The sequence below is a fragment of the Thamnophis sirtalis genome, unplaced genomic scaffold (genome assembly GCF_051295495.1).
Source record: "Thamnophis sirtalis isolate CommonGarterSnake01/CBP01778 unplaced genomic scaffold, rThaSir2_p1.2 scaffold_15, whole genome shotgun sequence".
Taxonomy (NCBI): Eukaryota; Metazoa; Chordata; class Lepidosauria; order Squamata; family Natricidae; genus Thamnophis; species Thamnophis sirtalis.
This window is the reverse complement of record NW_028261395.1, coordinates 18984284-19002400: the sequence shown is the minus strand read 5'-3', so window position 1 is coordinate 19002400 and position 18117 is coordinate 18984284. Positions and strand designations below refer to the sequence as shown.

General features: G+C 41.5%; 1 protein-coding gene across 21 annotated transcripts in view; it reads left to right on the top strand.

The window, feature by feature from the left end:
* CAMK2G (calcium/calmodulin dependent protein kinase II gamma) overlaps nt 1–18117 on the top strand; it is a 191982-nt gene that overhangs the window by 111322 nt on the left and 62543 nt on the right. For all 21 annotated transcript variants that reach the window (XM_087702260.1, XM_087702262.1, XM_087702261.1 and 18 more), the window contains exons 4-6: nt 6291–6345; nt 7109–7174; nt 13763–13835. Coding sequence is in view for 16 of the 21 variants with exons in the window: in XM_014060522.2 (XP_013915997.1) it covers nt 6291–6345; nt 7109–7174; nt 13763–13835 (194 nt within the window). In the remaining 5 variants the exon portion in view is untranslated. The remainder of the gene's footprint in view (nt 1–6290; nt 6346–7108; nt 7175–13762; nt 13836–18117) is intronic.

Genomic DNA, 18117 nt, shown 5'->3' with positions numbered 1-18117 from the left:
ATGGATGCATTTTATGTTTGTTCTAAGTTAAACATTATGCAAATATACTTACAAATGCTAAAAAATATAATTACAAATATACATTTGTATATTAGGTTGGATAATTTTAATATATTAAACTGGAAGGAATATCTAAACAGTGCATAAGAGTCATAGTCTGGAAAAATTCCTATAAAATTAATTATGTTTGGCTTCATAATGCTAATATAAAGAGCCACGGGTAATGAAGATTCAATTCATTTTTACATAATTTTTGCCTATTTTGCTTCTGTAAATTTTCAGATCATTGTTTAAAAATAGAAGTAGCTGGCTGTCTCTCTCTTGATATTAATATCTTTAGACATATTAAAAAGTTTATCTATGCTCATGAGTCTCTATATGGCCTCTTCAAGATAATCCAGTCATGTCAAATCTGCCCCAATCTGATCCCTTAGGAAAGAAAGGCCTTCAACTTCATTTGGTTAAAGGAAAGGGTTCCTTTATTAAGGATGTTGATTGCAGTAAAGCCAAGTCAGTTCTGAAATCTCCCACACTCACTAGATACAAAAATAAGGTACAGTATAGGTTCCCCCTCCCTCCAGTGACCAGTCCATTTCCAGCCAACCCAAGCTTTCCAATATGTTTTGAGAACTCTGAGATATTTGGAGGTAAACTGCATATTTCTCAGGGTCCCTGACATGCTAGTATAAACAGGATCCAACTGTTCTGGTCCTTATCATCTGTCATTCCCCACTCCCGATCTCCTATCATGTATACACAAGCTTTATTGCCCTTTCATCCTCTCCCCTCCTTCTTTTTATGGCAGGATGCCTATGAGTACCCTCCCCCCCCCACACCAAGCCAAGCCACTTGTACCTTTGGTTTTTCCTGCGTAGGTGTAAATCCATGTTTCATCTTGTTGGATAGGGCCCATTGTTCAAGTCTGTCAAGATCTTTTTGGATCCTAAGCTTGTCTCTTGGGTTGTTGGTTATTCCCACCACCTTAGTGTCTTCCTCAAATTTGATAAGTTCCCCTTCTATTCCCTCATCTAAGTCATTTATGAAGATATTGAAGAGAACTGGGCCTAAGATGGAACCTTGTGGTACCCCACTGCTTACTTCCCTCCATGTAGATGTAGTACCATTAAGGATGACTTGTTGAGTTAGGGTTTGTCAGGCAGTTACAAATTCATCTGATGGTGATGCTGTCTAACCCACATTTTTCTAGCTTACCAAGAGTGAGCTGTAGTCTACTTTGTCAAATGCCTTACTGAAATCTAAGTATACTATGTCCATAGCATTTCGCTGGTCTACTAATTTAGTCACTTTGTCAAAGAATGAAGTAAGATTGGTTTGGCATGATCTGTTTTTAACAAACTCATGCTGGCTCCTAATTATGACTCTATTTGTTTCTTGATGTTCACAGATCTGTTTTTTTAAATTATTTTTCCAGTATCTTCCCAGGTATTGATGTTAGACTGATGAATAAAGGAGTAAAAGTTTTCCACTTATTCCATACCAAATATAGTGTTGTAGCACCATTTTTTGTCCAGATGGTATGGATTGTAGTCCTTCACCAAAGTCAGGTAAAGTAATTTAAAAACTTTAAATTTAGATAAAAACTAAATTGCCCTTAATTGTTTTATCCTCTTCTTGTAGAGGTATACTAATATCTCTTGATGCTTTGAGGTTTTTCTTTATATTTTTTCCAACTATAAATGCAGAATTACAGCATATAAATATTTATAAAAATAAGTATGCAAGATAATTTTCCGATTTCTTATCTCAGGCATGAAATATTCTATTTTAAAAAAATAAATGGTGCAGAGTTATCAAAAAAGAAATAATACGTATCAAATTCGAAGCTTTAGGAATGAATGAATTTAAGTGGATCAGAATTGGCTATTTAAATTATATGATTACACAGTACACTTATTAATAACATGAGTGCACATGAAGGCACAGAGTGGCAATGATGCTCAGAAAGGACATATGTGATTGGTTATAGTCAGTGGTGAGATTCTGCCAGTTCGCACCACTTTGGGATAATTGGTTATTAACTTTCTAAGCAGTTTGGTGAACTGGTTGTTGGAAGAAATCATTAGGGCAGAGAACCGGTTTTAAATTATTTGAATCCCACCACTGACTATAGTTCAATAAATGATAGGCTCATATCTAGAAGAATTAGTGGATATCCAGTAAGCATTAACTTTGTGTGTGTGTATACAGTATAGCTGTACTACAAATTCAGCATGAAAGTCATTGGGAAATTCAAATCATGCCAAATGCTCCATCTAAAAAGGATATATTACTAATGGCTGTTTGGAATGCAGAAGTTGAACTAATGGAGGAACCAGGAAGATGTGAACTTGGTAAATAATGCAAGGGATAGATAGTAGAGTGTTGCAAAGATGATTGCTTATTCATTGCTAATACTTGTTCCAAAAACAAGATACAGACTCTATTGTATTGATAACACCAGAATCCCAACTATGTACTAAGAAAGTAATATAAATTCTAAAAATGGAGAGCTGCAATCCAGTTAACCAGGCTACTTCTAGATGTAGTTTGTAGGATATAAAATAATGAATTATTGGTGTCAAAATATATTAGTTAAATTTTAAAAAATAGAAGAGAATAACAGCAGCAGCAGCAACAACAATTTCAATTGCAAATTTACTGGGGACAGCTTCCATCCTGCAATGATTTTGGTAACACCATCAAACACCCAGAAATGCTTATCCCCAGCTCCTTGGTAAGGACCCAATAGGTAGACAAAAATGCCAAATCCTGTCTGAATATCTGTCTGACTGTGCGATGATTAATAATAATAATGATGATGATGAAAGCTAAATTGCTCTGGGAATTTAGAATCCAAACAGGACCTGTTTGATTGTTAAGACACCGGGACTTAACAATAGTCAATAAGAAAGACAAAAACGTCTGGATAGTGGATGTGGCAGTGCCTGGGAGACACCAGAATAGAAAGAACTGAAGAAGATGACAAAATATAAAGACCTACAATTAGAAATAGAATGACTGGGGCAAAGGTAAGCAAGGGTAGTACCAATAGTAATAGGCATTTTGGGTGCAATCCCAAAACAACTGGAGCACCACTTGAACACCATTGCCATTGACAAATTCACCATTAGTCAATTGCAAAAGGTGGCTTTACTGGGAACAGCTTCCATCCTGCAACTGTAATTTGAACATCATCAAACATCCAGATCTGCCTATCCCAGGTCCTTGTTAAGGACTGATAGGTAGACAGATAGCTGACTGTGATGATGATGATGATGATGATGATGATGATGATGATGATGATGATAATTGCAATATCTGGACCCATCAGAATAAAAGAGAAAATCACAAAAGCTCTACGAATAGAAGTAGAATGACTATGGCAAAAGAAAGCAAAGATATTACCAACAGTAAGAGGTGCCTTGGGTGTAATCCCAAAATAACTGGAGCACCACATGAATGTCATTGGCATTGGCATTCTTCAAGAGTAATCAGGGTTGAAAGGGATGGACAGGCCCCTTGTGTTGTTAAATATACTGATTAATGGCTTTGTCCCCTTAATAGTTTGTGGATGCTTTGGTTGTATGCAACTATTGTTTTTAATTCTGTGGATGTGTCCAGAATAATTTGGACTAGGGTAGTTTAGTAGTTTAATAAGAGGTCTAATAAAAACAAATAGGCAAATTATATTCCTGGGGATAATTACTGATCAGTCCTGGACAAAATAAAGACAGATTAATTCATTGAGATAATGCTCAGCAGTCAAAACCTTGACCTTGTGATGAGAGAAAAACATGGACTAGAAAGAATGATTCTTGGGAGATTTAGAGAAATAGAAGAATGGGAAGATAAGGTGAATGGACAGAATTAAACTGATTGTTGGAATGCCCTTGGAACCTTTACAGGTTGTCCCTGAGAAAATATCAAGATGATGGGAATTTTCTATATCAGGGGTCCCCAAACTTGGCAACTTTAAGACTTGTGGACTTCAACTCCGAGAATTCTGGGAGTTGAAGTCCACAAGTCTTAAAGTTGCCAAGTTTGAAGACCTCTGGTCTATATTATCATTGGGTGACATCTAACTGAGCTGATTTTTTTCACGAGGCTGTTCAGCTGAATTCAAGATTTTTCAAGAATAATCACAGATAGTTCCAATTTTAATATGCATCATTTTATAGATTGCAATTATTATGCAGTCCACTTACTCACTTTGACAAGTCCCTATAGAATCTCTTCTGTTTATTCTTTTGGAAGGAAATTTTATTTTAGGAAGGAAGAGTTGATTCATACTTGATACTGAACTGCAAGCCCTTAACAACTTTTTAAAAGTTAAGATGAACCTATAATTGTTAAATTAGGGGAAGCACACTTTTTATGACCCTTGGGGCCTTTAGCCTGCAGTGTATAAATGCACCTGGCAGTCTACCACTCCAAGGTTATATGCTGATCTTCTAATTAAATACTGTAATTAGAGATTAATTCTTGAAAAGTTTTGCGTGAACTTTGCTAGTGCTTTATTTTTGGTGGATAGATGGAAAATGAGTGCAAAAATACCATGTATTAAAAAACAGGGTTCAACTGAAAAATATATTCTATTTCAACCAGTGCATTTTTATGCATATCAATAGTTTTCAAAATAGCATCTTTAAAATACTTGTAATATGCTAATTTCTATTTCTACAGTTAACAGTTAATTGTTTATACTCCACCTGAACTTGAGGAGAGTCAATCCATTTTACTGAAGTGAGCTGTTCCTTCCTTAAATGTCTATGGAGATTCTCAGTCATCCAGGTCAGGGTTGTCCCAAAGGTGCTTTTTTCAAGAGGCAACTGGACTATCTGGTTTTTCTTTGAAGATGTTCCGCTTCTCATCCAAGAATCTTCTTCAGACTCTGAAAGATATGGGACTGATTATAATCCTGACGTATATTGTAGTTGCCTTAGAAGTAATAGCTGTGTATAGCAACCCTACAAAGTAGACCAGACTAAGAAACAAATGCCATGTAGGTCCCCACCATCCATTCAGAGCTGAAGAAGCTTCTTGAATGAGAAGCGAAATGTCTTCAAAGAAAAACCAGAAAGTCCAGTTGCCTCTGGGGAAAAAAAGCACATTTGGGACTGTTTCTTACTTGTGTATTAATTTGGATTTTCACTGATTATGATATAAATGAAATGTTTTAATGTTTTTAAAAATTCCTGTATTTCATGTACAAGATAGGGATAAGATTATAACATCAAAATACATATAATTTTATTTTATATGCTATCTAAGAACCTGAACAATAATGATACCATTTTTGTTTAGGTCCGTGATGGTGAACCTATGGCACAAGTGCCAGAGGTGACATGCAGAGCCCTCTCTGCTGGCACATGCGCCATCTCCCCAGATCAGATCTCCGTGGCGTTTCTTTCGTGAGCTTCTGTTTCCCTGCAAACGACAAAACAGAAGCTCACGAAAGAAAAAGATCTTACCTTTTGCTGCGCTGCTGGTGTTGGGATGCCCCCCCTCCCACCAGCCAGCTGGTCTTAGGGTCTCTGCTGTGCATGCCCGGGCATGCCCATGCTCACAAATGTTCGCTCATGCGCATGTCCGCTTATGTCCATGCATGCGCATGTCTAAGCAATCGCACATTTCTCTCTCTCTCTCTCTCTCTCTCTCTCTCTCTCTCTCTCTCTCTCTCTCTCTCTCTCTCTCTCTCTCTCTCTCTCTCTCTCTCTAAATAAGAACTGTAGTATTGAGGAGTGAAATTTAAATTCATGTAAACCTACAATACTTTTTCCTCATCCAAATTGCCTACAGCAATTCTGGGGTTGAGTGAAATAGCAGCTTTGACTTTGGGAAAATAGCAGCAAACAAAGAAGAGGGTTTGCATCTTCTCTCCATGATTGGCCTTCTTATTCTTAATTCGAATTTACTTGCCCCCTACGTCTGAATGAAGACACCCCAATTCACTTCAATCCCGTATTGATCCATGAATACTCCTCCAGGTTGTCTCAGACTAACCAACATGTCTCAGGCTCATTCTCCACTGGTGAGGAGGCATTGCTCCATTGCCTTAGGAATCACCCAGGGCCTGTATGCATATCAGGGTTTGCTATTTGTCACAACAAATATTTTAATAGTATTTCACTTACAATGTTATGCATAGGAATTTTGAAAAGTAATTAGTTCTAAGGAAGGGAAAATATTAGTTAAAGGTGCTGCAAGCTTTTTTCCCTGTTAAGTGTAAACTTAACTCTGAAAAGTGTAAACATTGCCTCTTTCCTGATAATCTTTGTCTTTCTTTGCAGTGCGGCTCCATGAGAGCATTTCAGAAGAAGGTTTCCATTACCTTGTATTTGATCTGTAAGTCTGGTTTATTTGTTTTTTATCTTTGGTCATTGAAAAGTATGTGAGGTTTGTAAACATCTCCCTCCTTCCTTTTCCCATCCTTAGTAGCCGAATGTGCATGTAATTCAACTTAAGCAAACAAACAGCATTATGGTTCTGAATCCTGTCAGGAAAATGCCTTTTTGTCAGGAATTGCTAATTAAGCCAGTTAAGACCAACTTGTAAATAATGAAGTTATTTCAGATGACTTTCTTGTGTGCAGACATTGGGTATTAGTTAATAGACCCCCCAAAATAGAGAAAAGACTCCCTCCTGTTCAGTCAGCAGAACTTCTGCTGAGGCAGGATTTCTACTGGTTTCTTTCCAGTAAATTTGTAAGGCTTGGGCTAAATTAGAAGTAGTACAACTCCACAATTATTTGCAGTTTAGGCTGCAGGCCATAGCTTTCTTTTATTGCCGTTATTTTCTGGAGGAATTTTGCAGGATTAGCCAGGATTGGTGACCTTGGAGGTCTTCTAGTCCAACCCCCTGCTCAAGCCTGCACTTGTCCTTGCTACATGTGTAGAAAAAGCTTAGGGTTAGCTATTGGATGCTGAACATACATGATTGAGGATTATTACTCTTTAATGATCTTTTGCTTTGGAATTAAACCTTTTAAAGTTTATTTAAGAGGCTGAAGAGGGAGCTTCTCTTTCCATTTGCTATTGACTGTTAGTGTTTGACATCTGCTTCATCAAAGTGTGACTTCTTTAATTTCATGGCTTATGTTTGATTCCAGGGTGACTGGTGGGGAGCTATTTGAAGATATTGTTGCCAGGGAATACTACAGTGAAGCCGATGCTAGGTAAGTTCATGCTGTTTAATATGGTTTGATATTCTTTTCTTTTAATTTATTTATGGCCAATATTCTAATGTCAGTCCTGTCCCAACCTGGTCAACATATGATGGCAGTTCTGACATCTGCGAAATACCATTTCTTGACAAAATTTTACTGTAGCTGTTCATACAATTTAGGCATAATACTTGTAGAGTTTACAGCCTTTTTAGATGTTAGTTGCCACAATAAATTATTCCTAGACTGGACTATATAAATATAGGGAGAAAAATTAAAATGTTATAAAATCTGTTTAACAGGGCAGTTTTTAACACATGAAAATGGGGCTAGGTGGACTTTGCTCTACTTATCTTGACTGTATTACTTGGTGTCTAAGCTGTAGTACAATAAAATTGTGTTGCTAAATTCTTGGGTGTTTTTTTTTAAAGCTAGTTATCTAGTTCACTGTTGCAAAGCAGGGTAGTCTGAACCTTCTTACTAAACAAAACAATAAATCACTGTAACTTACATTTCAGTGCATTGTTGTTGATATTGACTACAGATAGGTTTTGTTGAAGATTCATAACATTTATGCCTTGCTTCTCTTCTGGGACCTTAGAGCCCCTTATTGGATATACCTCTGATCAGTGGAGCAAAGTCAAATCTTGATTCTCTTTACGTCCTATAGATAGCACCTCAGTTTCACAAGAACACACTCTCTCTTCCTAGCCTTTCTCTTTTAAAAAATGGCATTACCAAATCTGTGTTGCTGTTGTTTGGTTAGGAGCATCTCAACAGTAAAGACAACCTTATTTTTAATCTGTTGCTTTTGTCATGAGTACAATTTATTCATGACATATGTTTTTACTATGCCTTCAGCGGTATTTTATAAGGTTTTTTTTTCTATAAAGGAGAGTGATATAATGTTCCTCTCCACCATCCTTCACAATTTGTAAGTGAAAAGTAAGCTTAGGTAATATCCAATGCAGTCATTCTATGCAAGTAAACACTTATTTTTTGTGTGTAAATAATGACTGCGTAAATATATAATTATTCCTCTTATTATATCATGCTTCTGATCGGTGGTGGGTTTCAAAAATTGTTCGAACCTACTCTGTGGGCGTGGCCTCCTTTGTAGGAGTGGCTTGCCACCCATGTGACCGGATGGGAGTGGCTTGCTGCCCATGTGACCGGATATGATATGAAGATGCCGGCACTTGTCAGAACCACCTTAAATTATCTCACACACAGCACTGGCATGCATAAGAATAGGATGTAAACTTGTTTTTTAAAAGGCATCTTTGGTTTGCGTTAAAACAACTTCAACACACGCAATGTTCTGATTGCACCACAAACGCAGTAGTCATCCTTACCTTTCACAGAGGCACTGAGTTTTATAAATATGAGCATGATAGTGTAGAATAATCATATCCAAGGACCAGTGGTGGGTTTCAATTTTTTTTGGAACCTCTTCTGTAGGTGTGGCCTGCTTTCCGGGTCCACTGGTGGAACCACTTCTAACCAGTTCGGTAGATTTGACGAACCGGTTCTACCGAATAGGTGCAAACTGGTAGGAACCCACCTCTGCTTCTGATATAAACTTAATCTACAAATATTTGGAATACAACATCCAGTTATAAACAGGTGTCACAAAGCTCTTGTATTGGTTCCTGCAGAGTGAAATAGCTAGAAATTGCTATCTGGTTTAGCTTTGGAAGAACATGTATATTCAGAAGAGTTTAGAGTTTAGAGTTTAGAGTTTTATTTCATTTGTATGCCGGCCTTTTCCCTGAAGGGACTCAGGGCGGCTCACAACTCAAGCAAGGGAAGTGGGATACAGACCGTTGACAACAACACAAAACAATACATAATTAAAAGGCGCAACAATCATACCATTCGAGATAGGGGCAATAATTCTTTAGCCCCAGGCCTGTCGGAACAGCCAGGTTTTAAGGGCTATGCGGAAGGCCTGGAGGGTGGTGAGGGTGCGAATCTCCATGGGGAGTTCGTTCCAGAGGGTCGGAGCAGCAACAGAGAAGGCTCTCCTCCGGGTAGTCGCCAGTCGACACTGGCCGGCGGATGGAATTCGGAGGAGGCCTAGTCTGTGCGATCTAATCGGTCTGGTGGAGGTAATTGGCAGCAGGCGGTCTCTCAAGTACCCAGGTCCAATACCATGAAGGGCTTTATAAGTGACGACTAGTGCCTTGAAGCGTATCCGGAGACCAATAGGCAGCCAGTGCAGCTCGCGGAGGCTAGGTTTTACGTGGGTGAACTGAGGTGCACCCACAATCGCTCGCGCAGCTGCATTCTGGACAAGCTGAAGTCGCCGAATACTCTTCAAGGGCTGCCCCATGTAGAGCACATTGCAGTAGTCCAGTCTGGAGGTCACAAGGGCACGAGTGACTGTTGTGAGAGCCTCCCGGTTCAGGTAGGGACGCAACTGGTGCACCAGGCGAACCTGGGCAAATGCCCCCCTGGTCACAGCTGACAAGTGGTGTTCAAAAGTCAGCTGTGGGTCCAGGAGGACTCCCAAATTGCGGACCCTGTCTGAGGGGCGTACTGTTTGACCCCCCAGCCTGAGAGATGGAACACTTGGCCAATTAGTAGGAGGGAAGCACAGCAGCCACTCGGTCTTATCTGGATTGAGTACAAGCTTGTTAACCCCCATCCAGTCCCTAACAGCCTCGAGGCCCTGGCACATCACGTCAATCGCTTCATTGAGTTGGCACGGGGTGGACAGATACAGCTGCATATCGTCCGCGTACTGGTGGTATTTTATCCCGTGCCGTCGAATGATCTCACCCAGCGGTTTCATGTAGATATTAAATAGGAGGGGGGACAGGACCGAACCCTGCGCTACCCCACACGTCAGGGGCCTAGGGGTCGATCTCTGCCCTCCGACCAGCACCAACTGCGACCTGTCCGAGAGGTAAGAGGAGAACCACCGTAGGACAGTGCCTCCCACCCCCACCTCCCGCAGTCGTCGCAGAAGGATACCATGGTCGATGGTATCGAAAGCAGCTGAGAGGTCAAGGAGCACTAGGACAGAGGCATGACCTCCATCCCTGGCTCTCCAGAGATCATCGATCAATGTGACCAAAGCGGTTTCCGTGCTGTAGCCAGACCTAAATCCCGACTGGAAGGGATCTAGGTAATCGGTTTCCTCCAAGGACCGCTGGAGCTGAAAGGCTACCACCTTCTCAACAACCTTCCCCACGAAGGGGAGGTTGGAGACTGGACGATAGTTGTTTAAAACGGCTGGATCCAAAGATGGCTTCTTCAGAAGGGGTCTCACCACCGCCGCCTTTAGAGCAGGGGGAAAGATCCCCTCCCGAAGAGAGGCGGCAACAACCGCCTGGATCCAGCCCCGTGTCACCTCCCTGCTGTTAGCAACCAGCCAGGAGGGGCACGGGTCCAGTACACATGTGGAGGTACTTACAGCTCCCATGGCCTTGTCCACGTCCTCAGGGGTAACAGCTTGAAAGTCAATCCAGTGATGTCCTGCCAGATTATCCCCTGGTGCCTCAGCTGGTTCTGCGCAATTGGAGTCCAGGTCCGCCCGAAGGCGAGCAACTTTATCCGCGAGGAATTGGACGTAGTCCTCAGCTCTGCCTTGCAAAGGATCGCTCGTATCCCTCCTATTTAGGAGGGAACGGGTTATCCTGAACAAGGCGGCTGGGCGCGACTCAGCGGAAGCAATCAGAGAGGCAATGTATGTTCTTTTAGTCGTCCTAATTGCCCGGATGTAAGCTCTGATGCTGGATGTTAGAAGTGCTCGGTCTGACTCGGACTTACTGGATCTCCATCGTTGCTCTATGCGTCTCTTTCGGCTCTTCATCTCCCGGAGTTCCTCAGTAAACCAAGGGGCCCTCCTGGATCCACTGCCTCGGATCAGCCGTAAAGGCGCAATCCGGTTAAGAGCCTCTGTCGCTGCTGAGTTCCAGACAGCAACCAGAGTCTCCGCCGGACTGCGGACGAGAGTATCAGGAATAACCCCAAGTTCCGTCTGAAAGCCAAAAGGGTCCATAAGTCGCCTGGGGTGGAACCATCTAATCGGTTCCTCCTCCTTACAGTGGGGGTTTGGCCTCCGAAAGTCAAGCCTCAGTAGGTAGTGGTCCGACCATGACAGGGGTAAGATCTCGCTACCCCTCAAACCAAGATCACAGCTCCACTGCTCCGAGAGAAATACGAGGTCGAGCATGTGACCTGCCGAGTGAGTTGGGCCCCGAATTACTTGGGTCAAGCCCATGGCTGTCATGGAAGCCATGAACTCCTGCGCTCCATCAGAGTGTTCACCGAGCGAAGGCAAGTTGAAATCCCCCAGAACCATAAGCCTGGGAAACTCAATTGCCAGCTCGGCTACCGACTCGAGGAGCGAGGGGAGGGCTGCTGCAACGCTGTTGGGAGGCAGGTACGTTAACAGCAGGCCCACTTGACCCTTGAGGTCCAACTTCACCAGCAAGGACTCACACCCGACAAGCTCCGGAGCAGGGATCCTACGAGGTACTAAAGACTCTCAGATAACAATAGCCACACCTCCACCCCTTCTCTGGGATCGCGGCTGATGTAGCACCTGAAAACCCTCTGGGCACATCTCTACGAGGGGGACTCCTCCCTCCGGGCCCAGCCAGGTTTCAGTAATACATGCCAGGTCTGCCCTCTCGTCTAAAATTAAGTCCCGAACGAGGGGAGCCTTATGAACTACAGACCTGGCATTTAGCGACAGCAGCCTGAGACCAGGGTCCTGATTACTCGCGCCATCTGGCCTTGGAGTGGGACTCATAGGGCTGGAAGGAGGGATCTCTGTGACGTAGTGAGCCCTCCTTCCCCGGTAATGGCCAGCCCTAAAGTCCCCGCCATATCTGCCCCTCCCTGTTAAGACCGTAATGCTCCGGCCCACTCCCTTGTCCGTAGTCCCACCAACCACCCCTATGGCCCCCGCGTTTCCCGACAGGCCCCTCGAATCAGTCATCCTCTCACACAAACACAGCCACTCATCCATGCATTCCCCACATACAGAAGATCACATCCATAGCTGATTCTTCCCTTTGCAGCATTTCCCTTTGCTTGGCCTTTGCTGCAGTATAGTTCACTTGCTGTTGCCATTTTGGATCTGAAAGGCCTTCCTAAGTGTTGGCTCTGTTCTAGTTGTACAGAATGTGTCAGATTCTTGCTGTCCATCCTGCTTCCTGTACTGGGATTGGACATAGTTGCAGAGCCTGCCAGAATAGTTCATCTTGCCAGCGCCTTTGGCATGTACCTTCTGGGGATGTGTTGAGATGCCTAGCTGTTTCCCAGAGCAAGAATCTATCCCTCCACTTAATGTCAATGGTTCTTATTGTGCAAGTTGGTTTCCCCATCCCCCATCTGGGTAGTCTATGGCAGTGTTTTTCAACCACTGTGCTGCGGCACACTAGTGTGCCGTGACATAGTGTAAGGTGTGCCGTGGGAAAAACACTTTATATATAGTCAATATAGGCACAGAGTTAATTTTTTTAAACATTTTCTAATGGTGGTGTGCCTCGTGATTTTTTTCATGAAAAAAGTGTACCTTTGCACAAAAAAGGTTGAAAAACACTGGTCTATGGTACTTCTGAGGAATGCTCAGTTAGCTTCTCCATTGTTGCATTTATTATAGCATTTGTTATAAAATTTGAACAGAATTTGCACTTCAAAACACTTTAAGAGTGAATTACAATGGGACTCACCCCATAGCAGGGTGACTATGGCCATGGAGTGGCATAAACCAGGCAAATGTCCCTGGTTTATGCTATAAGAACTGTTACAGTGCAAAATTAGTTGCTTCCTTCTTTGCAATGAATTGCTTCTGCCGGCTGTTATGTTACTTTCATTATAAGTGCCTGGAAATGAGCTTAATGAACATGTGCAGGTTTTGTGTGGTGCTTTGCGCAGGCACTTTGTGCAGGTGTAATGTTGAACTAATACAATAGGTGTTGATAACAGCGCTCATTCAAAGGGAGAGGGACAGAGAGAATTTTTTGTTTTGCTGGAAAACGTGGAGCTTGAAAGCTGGAACAAGGGAAGTAAAAATGTGAGTTAAACAGGCTCTGTACTTTCAAAGACTCCCAGCCCTTTTGTGCAGATATGTTTGCAATGGGCTTCCGTGCACTGCTACTTAAACTTTCCACTGGCAGTTTCCCAATATGAAGGAGGTGAGGGAATCTTCAGTTTCAGCCAGGCTAGCAAAGAGGTTATAGTAAATACTGGCTAATGGAATTGAGTCTTGTCTGGCAGATTTTAGGGATTCTTGAAAAATCTCTCAATCAGGGCAAGAGGTTTCTGGGTCAAGGTGGGACTAGGATTCAGGCTTCCAAGCACTTCTCAGTGCACAGAGCTGAACTGCAGAAAGAGCTGTGAGTTACATTTTCTTCATAGGACAATGCAGACAGCGGGCCTGGTAAGTAATAGCTCATATTTGCTTGTGGTATTTTATGTATTGTTAAAACTTAAATCTTTAGTTCCTGATTAAAAGCATATTTACTGATATTGCATAATAATTTTGCCTTGGGAGTCTCACTAGAAAAATATTTATATATTCAAGCAATAAATCAATAAATCATGTTTCTTTTCTGCTTTGTTTGTTTGTTTGTTTTGCAGCCACTGCATTCATCAGATTTTGGAGAGCGTCAATCATATTCATCAACATGATATTGTACATAGGGATTTAAAGGTAATACATGGCTCCAGTGAAAATTAGACTTGCCTGGAGGCTACAGTTAAATGAAATCAAGATAGTTGCACAGGTGGGTCTTGGGCAGTATAAAATTGGTTTGCTTTTCCACTACAGTCTTTAGCTTAAAAATCTTGCATTTAATTTAATACCCTGGTTCCTTCAAATGCTGCACAACTTGCAAAAACTTTGGCATCTCCAATTGATATTGTACTGTAGTTGAGGGAGAGGAAAAGTAAGCTTTCTGCTTGTAGCAGATCATAACTACCATTTAGAGAATCTAATTCAGCTGCAAGAAGGCGTATGGGTGGAGCTTTTTCTTGACTTCTCTTTTGCCAGTCAGTTCTAATTCTAATTTTTAAAGAAATACATGTTAGAGCATATTTTCCTTGTGTTCATTATGCACATAAGATGTTATACAGTGGGTCTAACTATTCGTGTAGCATAATAATTCAAAGGATTTTAAAATGCTAAAGGTAAATATTGACAAGAGATCTGAGATATCAGTTGCAGGGAAAATGGATCCAGAAATGATTCAGAATCAGTGAAAATATTGTCGAGACTTATTGCAACCTCATGGTAGTTACATGGTGCAGCGAGGTTTTCTAAAAAGGTTTGTTCAGATAGTTTTATGCTTTGGTGGGGAAATTAATACCTATAGAAGTACCGGTGGCCCTTGTAAACAGCAATTTCACATTGGCAAGTTTGATCATTAGAGAGCAGGCTTCAAAATAGTTATAAAGTTCTTTATCTTTGTAAAGATATGACAAAAAGACAGAAGGGCTTTTGTGCTTTTGTAATACACATTTCTTTAAAAATGAGGTCATCTGCATGATTTTGATTTGCATTTGGTGCCTGTATCCTCCTCCTCCTCCTCACTAGGTGAGCTTGTTCATGAGGCACCATATGGTGTCCTTGAAGTACCTAGCCACCTTTTTTGGAGCAACCTCCTGAAAGCGGAAATTGCCCTGCTTCTGCCATATGGCACACACTGGTCCTTGCAGCTCTTTTGTGATCAAGTGGAGAGACTACTTGATTGTGTCACTGGTTGCTGATGCTGCCCACAAACTGCTTACAGTTTACTACTGGACAACAGTGGTTTCCATGAGTGCAATTGAAAAGCCCCTCCACCAAGAAGCCAGCATGATCTATGTAACCCAAGCAGGTTGTCTCCCTCAATCCCTAGCTAAGCATGATACTTGAAGAAGGCCAACTGTTGCAAGGAAGCCATGTAAAACTTTGCATCTGGGCTGATGATGTTTCAACCAAGTGAAGAGAAGGAGGAACAAATGCAGATACATTATGTGCAGATACACTATAAGAGAAAGATGATGCTTGGTTTTATTAGTTAATCAGTTATTATCCATGGTTTTACATTAGAATAGAAATCCCATACATCAGAAGAATCACCACTATCTCTTTCATTTCCTGCATCAAGGGAACCACCTGGGGGGTGGGGGGAGAGGAGAAACAGGGTCAGAGCTGAAACGTAAATTACATGGGGTCAGAGTTCCCTTCACTTGGAACTACCGACATGAAGCTCCAAATAGATAACTGGATTTATTTTGAAGCTTGGCTCGAGGCTCATGATTTAATTAGGGCATCCCCTGACAGCAAGCCAACTCTGACCCCATGTAATTTACAGGGTTTGGTTTTTTTCCTTATTGTTTGCATGCAACCTTAGTATTAGGTTAGTATTCATTTATTACCTTACATTAAAATACTGACTCAGAGGGAATTGGCTAGGTGCAGCCCCTTGCATGGACTACTTACACAAAAGTTGTTTGTTTAATCCTGTGATAAATTAGTCAGCCAGTGTATTGGATTCCAGCCAGAAGTGTTTTCAGGAATGGTCCTTCCTTCAGTAAATACTGCCTTAAGTGGAATTGCAGGAGGATGACTTCTTTTTATTGGTATCTCCATGCCAATGATGACAGAGCTGCTCTGTTAGGGACACAGCACTTTGCTGTATCATTTATTCTGAGCTTCAGGACATAACTACACTTATTCTTAAAAATGTTCTTACCCAGTGCTTTTGCTGAATCGATTCTACCTGGCTTCACATAATCTTTCCTGGACTCAGTTCAGATTACTGACAAACAAATCATTTCAACAAATCATTTTGCCCTGATGGCATCCACCCATCCAAGTATTATTATAAAGAGTTTAAAGCTGAGATTGTGGACGTTCTAACTAAAATATGCAGCCGGTCTCTACATTCAGCCTTTGTAGTTGAAGACTGGAAGGTATCATCTTAATTCCAATTTTTAAGAAGGGTCCACGGGGAGATCCAAGAAATTAAAGACCTATCAGTTTAACATCTGCTCCAGGAAACCAGTGGAAACCAGAAGAGAGAGCAAAAACCTAAAGAAGGACTAAAGCATAATCATCCTCCCAGCAGACAAAGCAAACCATAGTTATTATAGACGGATGTCAATACATGCAAAAAAATGAAATAATTACTGGCAAACAGCAAAACCTACACCCTAATAAACACCAACCCAATAGGGAAACTAGACAGCCTGATCAAGAGTATTCTTAACAATCTAATCGAGGGAGGTCAAATCACAAAAGATGAATATTGCCAGATGAAAAGCAGGAGACCTGCCCTCCCATACTTTTATGGATGCATCAAAATACATAAGCCCAACATATCTCTTTGTCCATTTGTATCACTACCAGGGACCCCAACACATAACATAGTTAAATAACTTATAAAACAGCTTGGACTGCTTATGGAGGGAAGTTAATATTCTATTAGTTCTCACAGTAGTGCAACCAGAGCACCAAAGACTAATAATAAAAGAAGACGAGATTATGGTTTAATTCAATTTTATAACACTCTTTACATCTATAGACCCAGAACTAGCAACAGAATCCATAGCAACTGCACAACACAACACAGTCTAATTATTTTTATTTAAGTATTTACTAAACAAATTTATGTAGCCACCTGTTGTGGCCCAACAGTGGCCGGCTGAGCTGTTGGTGGAATCTGACAGCGATGAACACTATGGGACTGCCCTGGAGGCTGAGGAAGACTATGGGGGGGTGTTCGGAGTCAGAGCAGGGACTAGTGAGGCCTGTTGACCACCAGGTGGCGTCTGAGTCAGGGAGCAGTGAGGAAGAACAGAGGGAGGCCGACCCTGACATACATATGCGTAGGGCTGCGATGAGGAGGGAGCAGCTTTGGAAAAAGGGTCACAGAAGGAAATAGGTACAGGTGGCTACTGATTGGCTTATAGGTGGGGCAACGGGAGGGGAATTTTGCAGGAAACAACAATTTACTGATCCAGCCGTAGAGAAAGATTGGGAGAATTTCGTGAGTTCAAGCCTTGTTTCATAGAGATAGCTTTCTGGGCTCCCAGCCAAAGGGTTGCTTAAGTCCATCCTTAGTTGTGGCAAACAGCAAAGTCTGAGTCCGTATATATTGTAGAGGCTTGGGACAGAACACCACCCAACTCAAATATAGCTAATTGGGATCACCACTGCCAGGATTCCTAAATCCTGTAATGTAATGCAGAAAACATAGCACTTACATGCATGCAATCAAAAGTATGGATCTGATATGTAGATTACACCTTTGTTATAATAAAAAAGGAACAAATAGATAGATGAAATCAACCACATCTTTAAAGGAATAAAATTCACAAGGGAAGAGGGTATAACATACTATCCTCAGCAGCAGAAGAGATGACAACAAATTAGAAACACAAGTCTATCGAAAAACCACCCACACTAACCAAGTGCTCCATTACCAAAAACAACCAACCTCCCACAAGAGAAGCTGTGTAAGAACATTATTCAGACACAATGCAGCAATCCAGGACACCAGAAAAGAGAAAGAGCCCACGTGTACCACATCTTCCTTTAAAATGGAAACACAACTTTATGGAAAAACACCTGACTACTCAACCTACTGCAACACAACCAACACCAACTATGAAAAAGGTAACATGGCCACATGTCAAAAACATCACAGAAACAACCAACAGACTGTTACAACAACATGATATTACCATGGCACCCATACCAATGAAAACTCCCCCAAATATCTTATGTTAACCCAAAACCCAATAACTCAAGAGAAAAACATACAATGTAAGAACTGTAACTGCCACTATATGGGACAGGCAGACAGAAGACTAACAGAATGCATCCATGAACAGTCAGAAAATACAATGAAAACTCCTTAATTGGAGTGGACAGACAACCGTAATTTCAATTTGAAAACTATGAGCACAGTAGACAAAGGTATAGTAAATCCAAAAATGTTAGGGAA